At 42.3% G+C, this 23,421-nt stretch overlaps 1 protein-coding gene across 1 annotated transcript in view; it reads right to left on the bottom strand.

Annotated features, from left to right (window-relative positions):
• Positions 1-10,748: 10,748 nt before the first annotated feature.
• The window catches only part of LOC125451831 (grainyhead-like protein 2 homolog), a 133,336-nt gene continuing 120,663 nt past the window's right edge, over positions 10,749-23,421 (bottom strand). Inside the window, exons 12-16 of the mRNA XM_048529463.2 lie at positions 21,200-21,237; positions 19,594-19,682; positions 13,845-13,930; positions 13,166-13,230; positions 10,749-11,935 (exon numbers count right to left, since the gene is read on the bottom strand). Of these exons, the coding sequence (XP_048385420.1) occupies positions 11,821-11,935; positions 13,166-13,230; positions 13,845-13,930; positions 19,594-19,682; positions 21,200-21,237 (393 nt within the window). The 3' untranslated portion in view covers positions 10,749-11,820. The remainder of the gene's footprint in view (positions 11,936-13,165; positions 13,231-13,844; positions 13,931-19,593; positions 19,683-21,199; positions 21,238-23,421) is intronic.

Raw genomic sequence — 23,421 nt, forward strand, 5'->3', positions numbered from 1 at the left:
TCACAGTTGGTCTGGTGGCTCCAGTGCAACCAGTCCAGGGGAAAGGGCCAACACAATCAGGGAGATGTGCAGCCACTGCCTGAGATCTGGCCACTTCTCATCTAGGGCTGACCAGTTAGGTTACTCAAGGGTGGGCCACAATCAATCAATCAGTCAGGGCTGTCCACAGAAACTCAGGAGTGTTGGGGGGTGAGGGTTCATGTGGGTCCACATTTACAAGTGAGTGGGGCTTCAGTATTAGGGCTGGAGGCTGCTGGTAGAGGGAATGGCAATTATGAACAGGGGGGCAATAGTATTTGCAAGAGTGAACATGGTAATGCATTATGGGAAAGGGGTGTTATGGGAGAAAATTTTGTCTAGGAGCACTCTGGCTTTAAGGGATGGAGAAGGGAGAGCTGGTGCATTTGCCATGGTCACCTGATATACCAGGAGCCGAGAGGGGTGGGGGTAAGGGTGGGCGGGTATAGGCAAGTGTGTGCACGGCCCTAGGGAGGTGTAAAGCCTATGGAGTTAACAGAAAGGGCCAATAGGAAGTGAATCTGGATGTTCAGGGCCTAACTGATACATTGAGATGAAGGTTGGAAACCGCTGGCTGAAGAATATTCAATGTCTCTTTCCATCATGATGGAAATCAAAACTACACAATAGAGAAGAAAATGGCTGTAGCCACACCCAGAGTGAGGGAAGAGGCTGCAAGATCTGATGTGAAGCCTTTTAGAGGGCAAGAGCATTACACACACATCCTGGCATTGTCCAGGACACAGACCTATGGGATCCTTGATTAGTGGTGATCCTAGTGTGCTGGCTCCCTGCTTGCTGTAAATCATGGTGCCCCAGAAAGCACTGACCACCATTGACACTTTTGGGCAAAGAGGCCAAAGAGAGAATAGTGATGGTTGACTATGAGGGCCAATGGTGTCAGCAGAAATCACTGCCCTGTATGTGCCCTGTTCCTCTTGCTTCCAGATGCTGCAGTAGATTCTCAACACGGACACCCATTTATGGTATATCCTGCTGGGCATGGAGTTAGGTATCATCCTCGCACAGTTACATTGACATAGACTCAAGCTCACTGATGGCAGGTCAAAACTGTACAATTTATAGAAATGTGACAGTGTGTGGTCACCCATACCATCACAGTGCCCTCAATAGTTTTTTTCCTCCATCTTCCTCCACTACATTTCAGTGGTTCGACAGCTTGGTTACAGGGACCCTGCTTGATAGTGAAGCTTGTTGATGCTGGGCTTGTGGTCGGGCGACCCTAATGGGTGTTAGTATCTAGATGGGTCAGACATGCTGGGGGTCTTCTAAGGAACTGGATCCTCCTCAGTGTGAATTTCCAAAGGGGGAAGGCAGGGTGGAGGTGGAGGATTCAGCCACCACTGGAGTGTCCTATGAGGAGACTTCTGAGGGAATTGTGTGTGTTTCCTCCTGTAGCTGGGTGTGTCCTGGCACTGCCCTGTCTCCTTGTGAGAAAGGGGTACACGGAGTGAGAGCCAGGTTCCCTGACGCCCTGTAGTCATGCCTTTGGTCCTGAGGCCAGTGGCTGGAGTTATGGGTAAGTAGATGTAAACACCTTTCCAGCAGACCTGACTCTCCATGCCAGCTGGCATGATTCACTGTAGCACTGCACAGGACAATGAAGACCATCGTGTCCCACATACCTATGTCCCATCACTGCTCCTGTTCTTCCTGTGCATGTGGACAAAGTTCCTTTTGCTGACACCACTGGGGTCATCTCTTGCTTGGGGCAGGTACCTGGTCTTTGGCAGTCCTCCTAGTGGCATTGAGCTGGATGATATCTTCCTTGGTCAGCTATGGAGCTGTCATAGTGAGGTGCTCACCAGATTGTATTCCCAAACTTTCTAAATGTGACCTACTTACTGAGGTGCCAGTATCCAGGTCGAGTTTGGGGAGAAGGCGGGAAAGCTGTGGGGAGCACCCTTGCCGATGCTACCTCTGAGTGTTCAGTACTCACATCCTCAGAGACGGCTTCTGGGAATGCCACCTGTTTCACTGTGGAGGTGGTGGAGATGCTGCTGGTATCTGCAAACCACAAGAGAGAGATAAAGCATCCCACTCAGTGGTTAATAGTGGTGTGTGAGGAGTAACCCTGCCAGTGCAGTTAATGGGAGAATTACAGAGGAACGTAAATTGGAACTTACTTTGTTGACAGGACAGAATTTCTCTGCATCCCCACAGGAGTGGGCTCAGTCTTATCCTGAGAGGCTGAGGATGCTTTCCTCATGAGCGTGGAGTCTAATGTCAGGCGCCTGTCCACCATGGGGTCTGGTGTGGTCTGTCTCCTCTTGGACTGAGAGAAACCGGGGGACTGAGTGAGATTGACATGGTCAGCACAGCTTTTAGTGCTGGTGCAGGCGGAGGGAAGGTGGTGAGGTGTCTTGAGGGACAGAGTGTAGGGTTAGCAGTGTGGGAGGTTGGGAACGTGGGCGGTGCAGTGTTGAGAGTGAGGGACAGAGAGGATGCAGGAGCAGAGATACAATGAGTGGTAAGGTAGTGGAGAGAAGAGAGTGGAGCTTACCTTGGTGGAATGGAGGAGGTCATTGATCTTCTTCGCACTAGTGGTCATTTCCTTCGATCATCAAGATGGCACTGGCCTGGGTATCGACCAGTCCAGACTGTCAGGGTCTGGTGGCACAGCGTCCTCTGCTGGTTCTCCAAATTGGCTTCTCTCAATTTGTAGTACCTCCATGACCAGAATCTCCTACAGGAGAATCGTGGCACTACAACTCTGCACCCACTCCCCTCCCCCACCGCCCCCCCCCCCCCCGCCCCACCCCCACCCCACCTCCCTGACCCCTTCTCAAATAGCTCCAGAAAACATTCTGGACAGGTTCAGAATGCCAGTGCTTGCCTGGGTGCGCAGTAACCTTTTAAAGATAGCATAGGCACTAGGTATGATGGTCTTTCAGTAATTAGCCAGTGAATGGTGAGCTGTTCCAGGAATGGTACATGCTAAGACAGGATAGAATCAGACAGATTGACAAGATGGGGTGTGGTAGGTAGCGTGGTAAGAAATCTCACTGAGCCTGAGGGTGAAAATCCCTCCAAAAAAGTCGACACAACACAGGCTCAGCCATAAACATGTAAGATTCAGCCCATCAAGTCCACAACAAAGCATTGAGGATGCTTGACATTTACAATAATGTTAGAAAATACTAGAAATGCACAGCATGTCAGACAGCATCTATGGAGAAAGAATGAGAATTAACTGGTCTGCCACCCACCTCCCCAATCCCCTCACAAACCTATGTCAATTTTCCTATATACACCCTGGGTTGTCTTCAGGGGCCATGTGGAAATTTTAGAAAATCTAAAAGTTCAATATGGCTCTGACCATACAACCTTGATAGTGTAAGAAATTCACATTTGTCAAAGCCTTAAATATCCACATGTGGTTAGGATGTGATAAAAGAAATTCTATTCATATAAGACAATAACAAATAGGAACAATAGTAGGCCATTCAGCTGCTTGAGCCTGCTCCACCATTCATTTGGAACATGGTTGATCCGATATTCCACACATTCACTTTCCTGAGTTTCCACTTTAACCTTTGATTCCCCGACTGATAAAAAGTCTTATACACAAAGAATCTGCTCCCACCACTGTCTTTGGTAAGGAATTCCAAAGACTCATAACCCTCTGAGAGAAGAAATTCCTCCTCATCTCAGTCTTAAAACGGTGCCACTTTATTCTTAGATTATGCTATCTGGTCCTAAATTTTCCCATAAGGAGAAATATCCTCTCAACAATTACACAGAGGGTGATTTCCGGTGGAATGGACTTCCTGAGGAAGTGGTGGATGTGGTACAACTACAATGTTTAAAAGATATTTGGAAAGCTACATGAACAGGAAAAGTTTGGAGGGATGTGGGCCAGGAGTAGGAAGGTGGGACTAGTTTAGTTTGGGATTATGTTTAACATGGACTGGTTAGACCAAAGGATCTGTTTCTGTGCTGTATGACTCCATGACTTGATTTACCCTGTCAATACCCTTAAGAATCCTGAATGTTTCAATAGCATCATCTCTCATTCTTCTAAATTCTAATAATTAGAATCCCAACTTGATTAGCTGTTTTTTATATAAACCAATCCCTCCATGCTGCAGATCATCCTCTTGAATCTTCTCTGCACTACCTACAATGATATGATATCTATCCTCAAAAAAGGGAGCAAAACTGCTCATAATACTCCAGACGTGGTCTCACCAACGCCTTGTGCAGTTGCAGTAGAACTTGTTGACTCTTATAATCCAATTCCCTTGAAATAAGGGCCAACATTCTATTAGCCTTCCTGACTACTTGCTGCATCTATGTGCTAACTTTCTGTATTTCATATACAAGTACCCCCAATTCCCTTTGTGTTGTAACTTTTTGCCAATTTTCTCCACATAAATATTATTGTTTTATTTGTTCTCCCTTTCAAAATGCACAATTTCATATTTTCTCACATTATATTCCATTTGCCATATTTTTGCCCTATTTCACCTCTTTTCACTACATATTTCACCTATCAATATCTCTTTGTAAACTATTTGTACCCTCTTGCAACTTGCCTCTTTTGTGTTTTCTGAAAATTTGTGTACAGTAAACTTGCTTTCTTCCTCCAAGTTATTAATATATTGTGAACAGTTGTGGTCCCAGCACTGATCCCTGCGGAACCCCACTGGTCACAGGCCACCAACCTGAAAAGGAATACCTTGTCACCACTTGCTGTTTCCTACCCATTAGTCTATTGACCCGAGTAAACTACTTCTAATACTATGGGCTCTTATGACTTAATCTTTTGTGTGGTTACTTCTCGAAGACTTTCTGGGAGTCCAAATATAACACATTTACTGGTTCCCCTCTGTCCAGTTTAGTTGAGATTTCCTTGAAAACTCTAATAAATTAGTCAGACACAATTTCTCTTTCATAAAACCATATTCACACTGCTAATTAGATTATGATTTTCCAAATGTATAATTATTACTTCCTTAATGATGATTTCAATGTTTTTCCAACAGTAGAAGTTTGACAAATCAGTCGTTACCCATTTGTTTGCCTCCCTTTTTGAATAAAGGTTTCACATTGGCAGTTTTCTGGAATCCAAGGAATTTTGGAAAATTACAATTAATGTAGCTATTATTTCTGTAGCTAGTTTTTTTTAGGATCCTAGGGTGGAAGCCATACCTTAGTCCTTAAATAGCCTTCTAAAATTGTCAATCAAACTGTGAACTCAAAAATACGTGGAGAGATTGATTATTGTAACTTTTGCAAACTGGCTAAGCTCATTCATAACAGCTCTTTTGGAAACTTAAACAAAGAGTTCTTGAAACTGCTTGAATTGATGCTCCACCAACTGGTCTGTTGATCAAAGTGGTCCAGCTGAGTACTTTTTAAAATAATCCCGAAGCGCAGCCAGTTTATTTATAGTTAAAAACACGTTACAAAAACTTCAGATCATGATAGTTAAACAGACCTTATCAGTCCTTCAGGAGAGTTTATGTCCACTCCTTTAATTAATAATTCAACAATTGTGGGTTTAGGCCCTTTCAACAGCCAGGATAGAGTCAATTTGAACTCAACACAAAGTGCAAATGACTTTCTAAGTTTGGGTTTCCCTCCTCTGGGAAGTACATCTGTCAGAAATGGGACCAGGACTTATGAATTCAGATCCCATCAGCCATTCACAAAAATCATGCCCAAAGTTTAAGTTCTATCACCTTTATTCAGTACCCCATTTCTCTCTTTTTGCCTGAACTGATGTTAGAATTGATTGATTAACCTACTCCTGCTCCTTTGTGTATTAGCAATGAAAATAGATGTGGGGAATGAATGTGAAAGTGTGAGTAAATATTTCTACAATCAATATCTACAAGAGTTTGGTAATTAGTAAATTATTTTACAAAAATAAAACCAAAATACTGCAGAAATATATCACAAGTAAACACAGAGAATGCTGGAGAAACCTAACAGATCTAGCAGCATCTGTGGAAAACAAAACAGAGTTAAAGTTTCAAGTCAAGCACGACCACTAGGAACAGCTGTACTGGTTTCTAAAAGTAGCTAAACGGATATCTTGTTGATTTTAAAGTCATTGCATACATAGAGTCACACAGTATTTAAATGGACCCTTTAGTCCAACCAGTCCATGCCAGCTGCAATCCCAAACTAATGATTCATTTCTCCATAATCTGTAGTGAGCAAAAGCGTCAAATAAAAGTTGACGTTTCGAGTCTAGATCCTTTATCAGAGAGGGGGATGGGGAGAGGGTTCTGAAGTAAATAGGGAGAGAGGGGGAGGCGGACCGAAGATGGATAGAGGAGAAGTTAGGTGGAGAGGAGAGTAGAGGTGGGGAGGTGGGGAGGGGATAGGTCAGTCCAGGGAGGACGGACAGGTCAAGGAGGGGGGAATAAGGTTAGTTGGTGGGAAATGGAGGTGCGGCTTGAGGTGGGAGGGGGGGATAGGTGAGAGGAAGAACAGGTTAGGGAGGTGGGGATGAGGCTGGGCTGGTTTTGGGATGCAGTGGGGGAAGGGGAGATTTTGAAGGTTGTGAAGTCCACATTGATACAATTGGGCTGCAGGGTTCCCAAGCGAAATAGGAATTGCTGTTCCTGCAACCTTCGGATTGCATCATTGTGGCACTGCAAGAAGCCCATGATGGAAACCCTGTCCCTATCCTCCACTCTGATGAAGGGTCTAGGCCTGAAACGTCAGCTTTTGTGCTCCTAAGATGCTGCTTGGCTTGCTGCGTTCATCCAGCTCCACACTTTGTTATCTTGGATTCTCCAGCATCTGCAGTTCCCATTATCTCTGATTACATTTAACACACATTCCGTTTATCATACCAGTTTGAAAACTACTGTGCTTTCAACTTGCATCTTACTCAGAAATCCATTTTGCCTCAGTCAGTCAGCTGACTACGATTTTTTCAGAATAATGGAGAGTACTCTTGTGAATGGAAGGGGCACGTCCCCTGCCTGAATTCATTCTATGCTTATCATAATAAAACTAACTGTTTGCATAACTGCATTGTCTGTTGCAAACCTTTCCATTGGAGAATACTAAAACATGTTGACTATTTAAATTCTAAAACATGTTACTGTTCAGCCACACAAAATACATGACTAGGATTAATGTATTTTCATTTGTTAGGGGTCTCCTTGTCGAAGTCAGTGTAAAGGCAAGTCCATTGAAATAGTCTCAAAGTCATGGCCTTTGTCACAGCAAAAACAATGCCAGGATTATCAAATTTGTCCTCACACTTTGGGGGTAGATGCCAAAATATACAGAACGTACCTCTCCACCACAAATGAGATCGCCAGCTGATCAAAGTTACTCAAATGGTCACTCAATGTGATCACTTTGTGGGACAGTGATGTCTGCTCCTCCTGGCCAGAGACTGGCATCTTCAGAACTCAGTACTGCCATGGCAGAAGCAATGGCTGCTGCCAGGACAGCAAATCCCTCAATGGAGAATCAGTGCCCTTTTGTGGGGTTGGGACCTGTTTCTGGGGTTTTAGTTGCAGGGAGAGGGGTGTCAGAACTGGGAGCAGGACTGGCTCTCAAAGGCTGCGCTCCTGCCTACAAAGAAGTGCCTCGGTCTTAGCCACATTTGTGTAGAATTTGCTCACCGCGTCCCCCCCCCCCCCAACAATAAATTGACAGTCTGCCCACACCGGTTTACCAGATGGGAAGGCTGACTTTCACACTCACCTGCAGCCAAAATAACTGCAGCTTGATTGGGCTGAGGCCTTTAAGTGACCCTTAAAGATCCAACCAACCTGCCCTTCTCGATGGCAGGTCATAAAGGGTGGCCATGGGCACTTCCCACCCAGAACATGGAATTGTGTGTTCAACTACTATCCTTTTAAAATGTTTGTATACCTTAAAACGTATACGTTAGGATACTAAATGTTTCTTTATAGTTCATTTTAATCAACCTTTTTGGATGGTGGATACAACACCAGGACAGTTTGAACCTGAACCCAGAACTTCTGGCCCAGAAGGAGGGACACTATCACAGTACCACAACAGCTCTTCAGGGCAGTCTTTGTAACTTTAGACTGACACAGAACTGTACTAAATTAGCCAAAGTCAGCACTAATTGACAATGGAGCTGAATTTCTTATGGCTAGATGACCACTAGATGAATTATTTATGTAATTGGGAATTGTACATAGAAACTCTCTAAGGTTTTGGAGATGATCTGTAGCTTAGGTTGTGAGTGTTGAGGTTGGTTGGCTCATTGAGCCTTCATCAGAGGCTGCACTAAGAATGTTACCAAACATGGTAACAAAACGTCTGCGGAACAACAAACTGGCTCGGCGAGGCAACCAATCTCAATAGAAACTGTGCAGAATCCCTAGTGGTATTATTACTGGACTGTTAATGTCATGGGGACCTAGGTTCAAATCCCACCCTGGCATCTAGTGAAATTTGAATTCAATAAAAATCTGGAATTAAATGTCTAATGCTGACTATGAATTCATTATTGATTGTTAGAAAAACCTATCTTGTTCACTGCTGTCCTTTAGGGAAGGAAGCTGTCATCCTTAGCTGTTTTTACTACATGACTCCAGACCCACAGCAATGTGGTTGACTCTGAACTGCCTTCTGGGATGGACAATAAATGCTGGAGTACCCAACGATGCCCTCACCCCATGAATGAATAAAAAAGAATTGCCTGGATGGAAAAGTGAATTTTCCTCTGAGTGATTCCTCAATGCGTTGAACTCTCAAGGTCTCCATAAAAATCAGACTTTTAAAGCTTCAGATGAAATGAAAGTAAAATAATTATTTGTGAAACGTTAACTCTTGACTATTAAACTGACATCATACTTACCTACATACCCTCAACTGCACCATGCACATTTACGCCCAACCTTGACCTAACATCCTTCCAGGGACTGTTGCATCTACTCCCTCAAGACCTGACTCAAGGGATCCGACACCCTCCATTCCTCTAGGAGGCAGACACACCCCACTGTTCCTGACCCCGAACTCCCCTTGTGCCAGCCACTGGTGCAGATCCCTCTCACCATCAGCCTCGACTTAACACCTGAATATCCATATTTCACTCCTGACTGTACTTCATTAAAAATTAAAACTACCATTACCACAAACTGCCTTAAATGCTCTTTTAAAATTCTTCCCATGGTTTAGGTCTTCTACTAAATCTCTCTTTATCCTTCAGGTCAATGATTTACCTAAAATCTCCATCTTCCTATGTATCACTGCCATTCTTTCACATCCAGCCTGCTCTCATTTCTTAATTCTCCTACGCTGACCTTGTCATATTATATCCAGTTAGCTATCCCCAAACAAAAGCCTCATTATTGTTTCCGTAGTGTAGGGGTTATCGTGTTCGCCTCACATGCGAAAGGTCCCTGGTATTCTCCCCATGTTTGCGTGGGTTTCCTCTGGGTGCTCTGCTTTCCTCCCACAGTCCAAAGAAGTGCAGGCTAGGTGGATTGGCTAAGCTAAATTGCCCATAGTGTTCAGGAATGTTTAGGTTAGGTAGGTTAGACAATAGGAAATGCAGGAGTAGAGAAATGGGTCTGGGTAGGATACTCTTCGGAGGGGCGGTGCAGACTTGTTGGGCTGAATGGCCTGTTTCAGCACTGTTGGGACTGTATAATTTCACATTTAGTACAGGATCACTAGAGCTCAAAGTTTAATTGTTTTGATCAAAATGTTATAGTAAGAACAACATGTGAAGGAAATATTTGAGCTAATTCATTTATAATAATCATTCTCACAAAAAGCATGATTTTGTACCATGTTCAGTGGCAAAAATGTTATCTTTGGTTAGGCTGGGGCAGGGATTCATAAGAACATGAATATGAGCAATAATAGGGCTATCAAGCCCCTCAAACCCACCACACCACTCAACAAGATCATGGAAGATCTACCCTAGACCTCAATTCCTTTCTTGTGCCAGGACCTCACAATCCTCAACTCCTTGATATTTCAAACATCTATTCACCACCTCTTTAAATACTTTCAGTGGTCTAACCTCCACAACTCTGGGTTAGAGAATTCCAGTCACTGTCTAGGATGGTGCTAATCAGTCTAAGATTTCTGAAGTACGTACAGAGAGGTCAGAGAATAGATATCTCAATGTAAAGGTTAAAAAAAAATCTAAACCAAAACATAACACAGATGCTTTTGAAATTAATTGGACATCTCACATTAACATAGGCTTCATTTAAACTACCTTTTTAATTGCATATGTGATTTTGATTAGGAAAAATAGTGGCAATATTCAGAGAGCTAACAGACAGCACTGATATGAGGCAATGTTTCAGACTTCAAATTTGACAAAAACAGAAAATTGAGAGAGGGAAGAAAACAGCAGTGAGGGAGAAGCAACTAAGATCAATGTAAGAGAAACAAATTGATGACGGACGGGAAGTGTAAGGAATGCAAACAGAGGCTTGGAAGAAGAGGAGGGTGGGGAGGAAAAGAGGAAGGAGAAAAGGTTAACAAGCCAGGGCAGTAGGAAGGGGACGGGGAGAAAGTTAAGGGTTAAAATGAGAAATGAGTGAAAAATAGGAAGATACAAGGGGCAGAAGTGGCAGAGGAGGAGTGGCTATATAGAGTGGAGGGAAAAGATGAAGAATGAACAATTTGCTGTTATTTGAACTTCTGATCCTAAGTACATGTACAAACATCCAGGGAGGTCAGGATTGGTCTTCTCTACAATTACATCTCTCCATGTAGGAAAGATACAACACATCCACTTACATTCGGAAGTTTATTTTGCTTTTTAAAAAATGTACAAAAAATAAAATACAACTGTCTTTTTAAAGTCTGAAAAGATCCCGACTCCCATTTCCAAAAATATTACCTTGTCTACAGTTATTTTTTCACAATTTGTAAAAACGTTCAAGTTTCCCAAATCCTTTAAATAGCCTGGAGAGTAGTTTATACAGTCATTGTGTATAACCTTAAGATGTCTTTCAAACTTAATTATATAGACAAGAAGGAAACAGGTTTTATATTAAAAATAAAAATACACAACTACCATGAAAGCCCTCAACCCAAAGCATAATGGCAGTAAACATGCCTTACGTAAAATTTTATATTGCACATTATAGACATTTTTACAATTATATATGCTATTTCTATTTCAAGTTAGTGTCAAGTTCTACTAAAGATGATGTTACTGGTCCTCAAAGCTACATAGAGAACCCAAGTAAAAACATAGATAATCTGTGTGGCCTGGAGTGTTAGGTGTATGCCAATCTGATCACAAATGCATTTGACTAAAATGCAATCACATGTAGAAGTTCCCTTAATTATCTTAAAAGGCAATGACACATATCTTATTGCTCTCCTTTTGGAACGGCCGTTACTTTTTCCTTTCACAATCTTGAGTTCTGAGGTATTGCTGGATGCATCTAGCGTAGAAATAAACTAGTATGTGATTAGAACAAGTGACTGAAACTGCCTATCAGTATGAGGGAGTAGGAGAAGACGTTACCAGGCAGCACTGTACCAAACAGCTGGCTGATTGCTAAAATGTTGCTGTCCAAGTATTACCAATGTTTTTGCTTATTCTGAATTCTTTGAGATGATAATTTAGTTTCATAAAAAAGTCAATATTTATACATGAAGTAAAATGCAAGAAGAACTGCTACTTATGCTTCATTGATTTCTGAAGTATGTACAGAGAGAGTCTACTTGATTGAAGTAAACTTCTCTTCATCTGTCATTCATAGCTAACCAGTGGTCACATTTGGGACTACACATTGTCAAATTGTGATTCATCTCTTGAAGAAGGACTGTCCATTGGTTGATTTCAAAATCCTGTTAAATTTCAGTCAGTGTGATTTTGAAGCTCTCACCCAGGTTTTCAATGTTGAGAATGAAAGTATCTTCATTGGAGTAGTGTTCAATGATGTTGTCATCCATATTCACCAAAATTCTAGAATGATGAAAAGAAAGGTTAACATTTAAAAGAAAACCTCTTTCATTTCTATTTCTAATCCATCCAGTGCTCATTCTGCATGCAAGGCCAAAGCATTCCTATATAGAATACCATTGTTATTACTGCAGTATTGCTATTTCTATCCACATTACAACTATTAGGGTGCTGCCTCCTCCTGCAGTAATGCCAATGGTATGTAATCCTGAGGTTAAAATTAATGTTCTGGAGACATGGGTTCAAATCCCATCATAGCCCCTGATGGACTCTGAATTCAGTGAATACATTTAGAATAACTGAACAGGTTGATTTGGAAATGTCTATGTACTATTTTGTGGGGCTTTTGTAGCACAGTGGTAGTGTCGCTACCTCCACACTAGGAGATCTGGGTTCAGGTCCCACCTGCTTCTAGAAGGGCATAACAACATTTATGAACAGACTGATTAGAAAATGTCTATAACTCATTTCAGTGATCTTGAAACTCTCATCCAACTGTTGTAAAAATCCATCTGGTTTACTAATGTCCTTTAAGGAAGGAAATCTGTTATTCCCACTCCATGGTCAACAAATGCCTGCCTTGCCTCCTATGAAAAGAAAAGTAAATTTGTTTTTTTATGTAGTGTTTTGTAAACTTTCCAGCTTCTGAAAGATCTACACAAATTTTCCCCTGTAAAACTACAAGGCATAAGAAGTATTCCCAGTCACTTCAACATCAAGTCAAATGGACCATCGGATGAGTTTCTATCACTAGCTGCTAATACTGAACCAGGTCAGTGTAAAGACGCTGCACTGGGTCAGTGTATTAGAGCATTTTCCCTAATGTGCAACAGAAAAATGATTTGCGAAATAAATCCCCGCACAAATGCTTCAATCCAATGTGACAAACTCAAAATTAAATTGTTGCTGTCAGATTGCTACTGTGTTCTGTACGGTCATTGAAGGTTAATTCAAAATACATAATTCCATGTTTCTGTGTCTTTATGATAGGGTCCACACGTGGAAATTATCTACATTTAATTACAGGAAATGTCCAGGAAATTGTCACTGAATTCCTGGTTAGAAAATAATGCTGGTGATTTCTTGAACCTGCGACTTCTTCCAGAACGGTAATGATGCAAGAGAATGCTGTTAGATGTTAGTTTAAAATCTTGCTTTTGATCCTCAAGACATTCAAGTTTCCTTCCATCTTACTGCTTACCATTTTAGATTAAGCGTCTCAACGTTCCTTACCCTTTTTTACTTTTCTTGTAAATCTTTCCAATCTTTTCTGCTGGAAATCCATATTTGTCAGATAACTAGCATTGCAAAGAGAAAGGAGGTACAATTAACATTGAATTGAACAGTTTGACCTAAACATAGATTAGCTCCTTCAAATAAAATATATTGGAATTCTTTCGGTAGGTCTCCCCCAAACTGAGATTTTCTTGTTTCCAAAACAGACAGCTTGTCTCCTGGTTTCAATTGGAAAATGAAAAATTCCCGGACAGTTTCAATATTTAAATACAATAGACCTCACTCCCAACCACTCCATTGCAGCCTGTGGAGTGGACAGTAGTGTGGTCTATATTTTCTTGTACATTTTAGTCATTTAGCAACCTAGCTGTCGTGAAAACGAACAAAGGTAAAATGGTGCAGACGAGAACAGAGGTCAGTGGCTGTAAGTTAGTAAAAGCCCGTAAAGTCAAAACCTGCTAATTTCAACTCCTTCTACACATTGCTCTCACTAGATGAAAGGTTTAAAACCGAAGACATACATACTTCCTTCTCCTACTTTTTTGCCTCAGTGCAGAAGCTGCTACATTAGTAATTCCAACCTGCCTCTCACTGCTTGCTGTTCCTGAGTGGCCCTCTACACTTAGAAATTGAGTAGCTCTCTGACTTCAAAATGAATACGTAAGTGCTGACTTACTGCATCCATCAGTCCCTTCACGGTTGGAGACTTCAGCATCAAGGCATCAAACACCTCATCCGACTCTTTCCGTACATACAGCAGGACTAGAAACATAAGCGTTTTAATGTTAAAATTGCATTTGTTTATCCCAGTGTCAGAGTGAAAAATCTAAAAGTTCATAAATAGCTTGATGAATACAAATTCATTTTATGAAATCGTGCTCCCAGAGTGAAGCCTTGCCAACTGGGGCAGCTGTCAGCAATTGAAGAATGGCATCTTCTTCATTTTTTGCCAATTAAATCTAATTGATGGAAGATCATGTGGTATCAACGTCTAAATTAACACTGCACTTTGCCAGCAGTGCGGCTTTGTAGCAAAGGCTCCATTTTGTAAAATTAGCATGAATATACTTTGATCACAGTTTAATCCCTGGATTCAATCAGTTTCCATTCAAAGTAACCACAGACTGGCTGAGATTACACAACAGTAATGCAACATCAAGTTCAACTAGACAGCGCTCTCTCTCTTTTTTTCCCCTGACACACTTCAGTAGTAACAGCCCATAAATGAGATTGAAGGAGGAGAATATTTATGGTAAACTAATCTCCTCCCACTTTGGGACAGGCTCACTACCTTCTTCAGAGAGCTGGAGTTTATCAGTGGCTATCCATTGAATATTGTGTTTTCATAATGCAGAAAGGGAGACCTGGTCACAAGCAAGAAACTCAAATGGTGAAACAGAGGTTCACTAGATTAATTCCTGGGCTGCCAGGATTATCTAATGAGGACAGATTGAGGAAGCTGGGCTTGTACTCTCTAGAATTTCAAAGAAAGGTGATAGTGATGTTTTATAGCAATCTTAAAGGGTGAGAGGATATTTCCACAGCTGGTGGCTCTAGAACCAGGGGGACATTATCGCTCGATAATATTTAGTATGGAGATTAAAAAAAAAGAATTTCTTCAATCAGTGGATGACGAATCTTTGAAATTCTCCAACCTAGGCAGTGTGGAAGTTCAATCATTGAGCAGATTGAGGACTGAAAATAATGGAGATTAACAACTTTAAGGGAAATGGAGATAGTGTAGGAAAATGAGGAACTGATAAGCCCTGATCCTGAGAAGCAGTACAAGCTTGATCAGTTGAATGGCCTACACCTGGCTACATACCGAAAGGAGGCCTCATGATGTCAGTCAAGACTACAGCCTTCACCTCATCCAGAAATCTGAATTCTGAACCTTCACAGTTATAAAGATATAATGAAGCTACAGAATAAAAGATGATTTCTGATCCAAAGGCTGAGCCAACAGAATATCTTTGAATAAGAAATATATATTTTCATTTTGATGAGGTCACTTGCAAGCAAACAAATGGACCAAATTCGCTAGGCTTTGGAGGCAGGGTATGGGAAGGGGCTGGGAAAATATGGGCTAATCTGGCCCAGACAGCTCCCTGATCCATTCTTGCCATTTGGGAACTTGTTTATTTTTAAAGAACATGAATGAATCAGATATGCTTTTAGAAGAGTTGACAGATGGTAGCTCTCACCATCACAGAGGCTAACCTTCATCTCCAGATCCTATTAAGTGAACTTAAATGCCAGCTACTATGGTGGGATTTAAATCTTTGGCTTCAAAGCATTAGCCTAGAGCCCTAGATTGTGAGTCCACTAAGCTATAAGCTCCCTCACTTGGGAACTTTCATGGAAACGGTTCAGATGCTGATCAGCTAGCCACTCCACAAGGGTCGGGGCAGCCAATCCATGCTATTTGACCCCAGTTTGGTAGCCATTCTGCAGGCAGTATAGCAGCCCCTCCCCAACAATGTCCAGTGGTCACCATCTCAATGGAGCACCCTTCCTAATGGCATTGTGGGTGAACCAACACTACATAAACTGCTTCCGTTCAAGAAAACAGCTCACCATTACCTTCACAGAGAATTGAAATGGGCAATAATGGTCAAGGACTCCCATGTCCCATGAACGAATAAAGTATGGACACTGCAGAATAGAAATGGGCCTCTGACTGTATGTCAACGGCCAAGTGTGGTAAGAGCTTCCATCTCCCAATGACAGGGCCACAGGAAGGAAGGAGTACACCCATGGATTAATCAATACCACCAGAATTGATTTCTCCTCCACTCCTAGAGACTTACCCATTTATGCCAGAGAGCTTGTTACTTCCATGCCACAGCACTTTCATATCTTGGCACCCTCGCTACTCTCCCTGCCCCCATTACCCAGTGGAACTGTGAGAGGTCAGAGCTATCAGCCCTCCGATTAGGGTGGCAGAACGCACTAGGGTGGACAGCAGCCAGTGGAAAGGAGCAGCAAAGAACCCAGGGAAAAGCCAGAGAGAGTGGGTAGAAGCAACAAAAGAATTGGTGGGGAATTGGCACAGGGAGCAGGGGGGCCAGAGTGGGAAAAAGTGAAGACAGTGGGATGAACCACAAAGAAAGGAGAGAAGAAAGTAGCAAGTGGAATGCAGAGGAAAGCAGTGAAGGAGGAAAAGAGAAGTGAGAAGGAGTGAAGAGAGGGAAGAAGCAGTGAAGACAGCATAGGAAAATAGTGAAGAGAGGGAGAGGTGGTGGAGAGGGGAAGGAAAACTGTAAAGAGAGAGAGAGGGAAGCATTGAAGAGATTAGGGAGGGAAACAGGAGGGAACAGGAGGCAAGTGACGAGAGTAAGATGAAGCAAGGAACATTGGGGGGTGGGGGGGTTGGGGAAACAGGGGAGGGATGAGGAAACAGGAAGAGGGAGAGGAGAGGGATGATGACAGGATTGAGTGGCACATCTTGTCTGACAAGTGTTTGATTGAAGTTAATTGGGCAGGTTGGGCCTTTCTGTAATTCATGTTCCTCACAAAGAATGAGCTGGAAACAGCCAATAAAAGCTGAATTTCTGCCTTGTGTGTCAGATACTGGAGAGCAGCTGGCAACTACAGAATCGTACCTCAATCCCTGAGGACAACAAACAGCACAAGATTCTGATGAATGCAATCAAAGCTTGTGGCGATGTGACTGTTTGCCTTCAGAAAATGATAGAACAGCTGTTGAGGAAATTAAATAAAGTGGAGTTTGCAGGAACTTTCTGATGTTATGAATAAATGGGTCAGCGATTATACTAAACGGACAAAGAAAGTTGGAGATGAGGAAAGGCCTGCTCTGTGTTGGGTTAGTGGATCTGAACACAATCTTAAGCACTTCTTCCATCACCTTTCACTCATTGTTCAATTCTTTGGTTGGGGTCAGTTTCACCCCAACTTTCAGAGGGAAGTTCCAGTTCCATTCATAAACTTCTCCAAACTTATTCGCGGTACATTGGTGACACTATCAGTGCCACTTTCTGCTCTCAACTAGAACTGGAAAAGTTTGTCAATTTCCTTCCAAACTTCTACCCTTCCCTCACATTTAACTGATCATTTGGTCTCTTCCCTTCCTTGTCTTCTTGGACTTCATTTCTGGGATTAGCCCTTCATAAACATTAATTATAAGCCCTGACTCCCACAAGTACTTCAATTACTTTTCCTCACTCTTTGTTTCCTCTAAGGTCTTCATTCCATTTTACCAGTTTCACTGGCTCAATTCGCCACCTTGGTCTCCTGTAGGTTTCAACAAACCTCAATGCAAGCTGAAGGAACGGCACCTCAATCTTCCAATTAAACCCTTCTGGACTCAACAACTTCAGACCATGAACTCTGTCTTGCGTTTTGATTTTTTTTAAAGAAACCAAGTGTCAGTTAATTGCATTCATGTGTTTCTTTTAGGCACAGTTATCCATTATTCTGCAATTAACACTCTCTCTGAATCAATTTGTTTCTTCACTGTACCATCACCACTAACCCTGGCTTTCCTTTTAGCCCTATTTTGTCCACTCCCTTTCTCAATAACATAACACCGGACCCGTTTCTACCCCTCTTCAGTTCTGAATCCATAGTTTTTTAAATTCATTTATGGGATGACGGCATTGTTGGCTAGGCCAGCATTTACCACCTATCCCTAGTTACCCAGAGGGCAGTTAAGAGTCAACTGCATTGCTGTGGATCGAGAGTCACATGTAGGCCTAACCAGCTAAGGATGGCAGTTTCTCGGAATCATGTTCATCATCAGGCTCTTAATTCCAGATGTTTATTGAATTCATATTCAGTTTCTTTCTGCACAGATGCTATCTGATCTACCAAATTTTTATAGTACTTCTAGGTTTTATTTCACACTTCCAGCATCAACAATAATTTTATACAAGATCAGTAACATCTAGTACACCATTTACTCAAGAGAATCCAAATGCCGGCATCTGAATGTGACCTCAGAAATATACTGCAAACTAAGCCAGCTCCCTGAAGAGATTATTTTCTTCTAAACAACTTACACCAAATTCCAACTCCAATTAGATAGTCTACAGAATTAAACATCTCCTGTAAGGACTTGAATACATTCCAAAGTCAAATATAATTAAGCCATTTGCGACTACATCACTAATCTTTTTAACCAATCCTCCATGGAGATCCTGTGGGAAATTTCACAATACACACTGGCCCACCTCAGGAAAATCTTGGCCAGTGAGTCTTAAGAAGCAAGTCCTGAGTCTTGGATAACAACAATCAGATTGGAACCAGACCACCACAGCAGCACGAGCAACAGACACTGCCAACTCCAGATCAAAAGAACACATCTCATATTCTCCACACAAGATTTACTCCGAGGTCCCTAAGGGAATGATGCTTGACAATCACTCCCATAACACTAAATGCGCTTTAGCTATTAGATTTGGGCAATAATCTACAGGGCCAAGAGGGCAAAAATCCTCGTCATCGACGTAGATCTCTATTTCCGACCCCTGCACGTCTCCCCTCTTCTACTACAGCTCCACTTTCATACCCTTTCCTCGTTCATCTGCATTCCTCCATTTCCTTCCTCTCCTGCAACTGAACACCTCCATCCCAAACTAATAAACCCTTCTTAAAATTCAGTGTAACAACCTAGTGCTACTTCTCCGGGTCTTTTAAGTGCTAATTTTAAACCAATCAGTACAAATCTAGCAAATTAGCAAATCAAGTCCTATCCTATCACATGCTGTGTCAAAATATTTTGTAAATAAGACTGCTCCTTTCTATATCTAAATAAATTATTCTTTGGTCAACATTTTGGAAGACAATACTTAAAACAACTTCATAAATATAGCTGGTATCTTCCCCAGTAAAAACAAAATTGTGATGACAGAATAACTGTCATTCACTTCAGATCTTATATTTTAGTAATATTGGAAGTGCAACTGCGTCAAACATTGATGACATTCAAATGGAGCTGGTTTGCAAGGAGCACTGGCTGATTTAACTATGTGGGGAGTTACTGACAATTTTAAATGCTCAGATCATCCCATTTCAAACAGAAGTCTTATTTTTAATTAGTTATGATTACACTGTTTTGACTATTGATTTATCATAGATCTTTGCCAAAGGTTATGCAAGATGACTGAGAGCGCTGCACTTTAAGTGCAAAAACGTAGCTTAAAATTTCCCATGTGTCCATTGTCAAAGTTCACAGCAAACTATGTCTGTAATTCACAGAGGTAACACTACTCCCTAGCAAAACTCAGAGTAGTCTGATAATTTTGTTTCCCAAATAAGTGCAGTTCAGTGGATCACAACATCATATTTGCCATATGGTGGTATTTCAGCCAAACTCTGTAGGAAACCCAGACAGAAGATTCTTACATCACCATTTTAATTTCAAATGATGATGATGATGATGATGGCGATGGTCAGGTACTCACCTTTTTTATGGAGATCCTCTCTTATTTGCTTTGTGGCTGTTGGGGGGTACTCATCTTCTAATGATCGGAACAATCTTTTTACAAGGACACTGCAAAACAAAAACTTGTGTCAAAAATCCCAAGTCCGCTGCTGAACAACATTGAATTATATGCAAAGATTGAATTTCCATGCAAAGAAGGCATGACTTTCACACAAAGTAATAATGAATTACAGAAGAACATTTGGTCCTTTTTATTTCCTGCGTTCAATGTACCTAGTTTAGTACCCCAGAACAGCATACAATTGGTTGTCAAATGATCATTTGAAGAAAACGGTCTGTTTCAAGTGTAAACCTAGTGACTGTTTCGATTTTTTTCACAATTGAGACTGAAGATGCATTTGATTACCAAGGAAGCACACTACCCCTCTTCACGACTAAGTTGGGGTTGGGGAGGGTGGTTAGTGTAATAGGTGGTGACTAATGTGTCAGTCCCACTCATAACAATTCCAATTGTTAAGAGCTGATAGGTGAGTGTGGGCCGATTTCTTGGCAAAGCGCTGACCTTGACTCTTACATCCAGGACTCAAGAGTCGCCTCCTGCCCGCACAGGTGGATATGAAGCATGCTGTTGGCAGGGAGGGGCCAGGCAGGTGACATGATTGCCAAGAAGTTGCATGCACTTGCTATTCAGTGACAGTGCTCTCCAAGAGAACTGCTCTGAACAGCAGCGCATCATCACAACATGGCTGAAGCTCTTCATTGTAACTGATCAAAGCCTTCCCAGATTGTCAGTTTCTCTGAAGAAGCTCTCCTTGCTGTGCCACGTGAGCCAGGTGAGGTGCAGGTACAGTGTGGAAGCCAGGCCGCATTGGGAAAGAAGGAAGTCGCAGCTGAAAAGATGTTTTGGTATCCTTTTTGTCACTTCAACTGCTTTCCCACCAGATTAATCGAGTCCCACTCTCGAATTATGCCCCACACCAGAAGCCAACTGCAAAATGAGCACCTGTCCGCTGTCCAAGAACACACAGAGCAGCACTCCCCCAGCTTCTCCACTGGCCAAGAACACACAGAGCAGCACTCCCCCAGCTTCTCCACTGGCCAAGAACACACAGAGCAGCACTCACCCAGCTTCTCCACTGGCCAAGAACACACAGAGCAGCACTCGCCCAGCTTCTCCACTGGCCAAGAACACACAGAGAAGCACTCCCCCAGCTTCTCCACTGGTCAAGAGAGCAGCACTCCACCAGCTTCTGCACTGGCCAGAAACACACTCAGCATCCCCTTCAGTGACTATAAACACACCACACATCCCCTCCGCTGGCTAGGAATATACTGAGTATACTCCTAGCTGCCTTCTATCGGCAAGGAAAATTCTGCCCATGAATTACAATAAGCCATTTATGAGACCAGTGGTCTTGTGACTCCCCTGGTCAAAGATACTTTTAAATTCTGGAATTCCACATTATGGTCTGCATAATGGCCTGGGCAATAAGGGTATCTTTCAGCTTTTTGTAAAAATTTTTCCTGTGTTATTCAGACACTGTTGTAAATCTTTGGCTCAGATTGCTGAAATTTTCCACAGCTTTCAGGCAGAAGAATGTATACAAAACAAATGGAATGCTCACCCTTCTCTCTCCATGTCATCACTGCTGACACTGTACATCTACAAAGAGAAAGAATATCACTTCAGAAACCAGAAAAAAGGGAAGTCTATCTTGGTACTAAAATGGAAGCAAAATTTCCCAACATTGCGTAGATCAACTTGAAACCTCCTCACCATTGATAACTTCCAGTTCTGTCTTTTCCTGAAAACGTGACTACTTGGAGCTTTTAAGATAATAAAATGTGAGGCTGGATGAACACAGCAGGCCAAGCAGCATCTCAGGAGCACAAAAGCTGACGTTTCGGGCCTAGACTAGGCCCGAAACGTCAGCTTTTGTGCTCCTGAGATGCTGCTTGGCCTGCTGTGTTCATCCAGCCTCACATTTTATTATCTTGGAATCTCCAGCATCTGCAGTTCCCATTATCTCTGATACTTGGAGCTTTTGTTGTCTTTCCCCCTTGTTATTTTCTATGTTTGAGCACAGAAGTTGCTGGCTCCAATTCACATGTACAGGTTAACATAATTTAGGGGCTGGGAATCCTGCAGCAAATAACTCACCTCCTGTCTCCCCCCAGATCCTTTTACAAGGCATGAATCAGGTCTGTGATGGAATCCTCTCCACTTGCCTGGATGCGTGCAGCTCCAACAACACTCGACGTTCAGCATCTTGCTTGTCAAACCATCTTGAGCATTCACTCCATCCACCACCTGTGCATAGTGGCAGCAGAGGGCACCACATACAAGCTGAAGTGCAGCAACTTGCCAAACTTCCTTTATAAGCATCATTCAAATCTGTAACCCCTACCACCGAGAGCAGCAACAGCAGATGGTGCATGGAAACATATCACACAAATATTCCTTTTGAGTCACACTCAACCTTGCTTGGAACTAAAATAAATAGTTCTAGAGAAACTGAGCAGTCAGGCAAGTCGTGTGGAGCTCAGTTGACATTTCAGGTCAATAACTTTTCATCAGAATAGTTCATCGGTGCGTTGGTCACTGTCACCATGTCATATCCTCAAAACTCTTTCCCAATTGCACTTCAGCTGTATTTACAGCAGATGGATGGCAGTGATTCAAAACAGAGGCTATCATCACTTACTCAAAAGTAGCTAGGGATGGGCAGAAAGAGCTGGCCTAGCCAGTAACACCCATATCCCAGAAATTAATTTTTGAAGACTTCCATTGATTTGTGTGCAGGCAGATGGTTTAGCATTCTTGCACGCGTATAACAAGCACACATTTTAAGACTATCAGCCACTTTATTTACCAGCCTTTTGAATGTGTATTATATATAAAAATGTGACTAGTATTTGGTCCTTCTATTTTTGGTGTATGACATGGCAAGGCAAGGTAAATCATATCAAAACGTGGCAGAAGGGTGAGAAATACAACATGACTCTTTGTTCTTCAAAAACAAAAAAACTTTCCCAAAAGACTTTTTGTGCATCATAATCCCCTCTCCCCTTTAAAATGTACCAAAGAAAATTAGCCAGCAATGCAGGAATGCCATCTGGCCTGAATGTGAACAAAATGAGTCGATGCTCTCCCATTACTGAGCTTCTTTAGAATGGAGGTGAGTGAACACAGTTCTGCAACATCAGTTCACTGAATAGGCCAGCTCAGCCCTTGGGGAGTGGGTCCAGGAATTGTGCTTCAATCTCTGAGGAGCGTGGGAGGAAAATCGAGGGTTGGCACAGAAACCGGAGCAAGGGTGGTGGAAGAGGCATGGGATAATGGGTAAGCTTGAATGACAGCACTCAGCTCTCTGACAAGTAAAGGAACATTCCAGTCCATTCAGGTACAATGAATCAACAAAGTTACTTCCCTGCTAAATGGCAGGAAATCGTGGGGTTAGTTTTGCCGTACTGCAGCCATTATGATACAGGGTGGCTACAGAAACCACTCCAGAAGATGAGTCTCTAGCCCTTACTGGAAAATGGGCTTGTTTCACGGATTAAACTGTGTCTTTTTAAAATCATTCCTTAATAACTAGGTGGACAATACACCTCTGATCAGAAATGTACACTCACCACTTGCTGACTGGCTTGTTGTCATTTGCTGAACTGGGAAAGTTCTCTCTTTCTCTCACACAGAGACAAGCACACACAAACCAATATTTCTTCAGCTCTGTGCACTGCAATAAGTTCTTTCAAAATAAAAGGCTAACTATCACAAAATAGCTGTTTGTTATTCGAATCCTTTGTCTTTTTCCATGGACTCCTGTCAGTCACAGGACCCATG

This window comes from Stegostoma tigrinum, chromosome 5, assembly GCF_030684315.1.
Source record: "Stegostoma tigrinum isolate sSteTig4 chromosome 5, sSteTig4.hap1, whole genome shotgun sequence".
Lineage (NCBI taxonomy): Eukaryota > Metazoa > Chordata > Chondrichthyes > Orectolobiformes > Stegostomatidae > Stegostoma > Stegostoma tigrinum.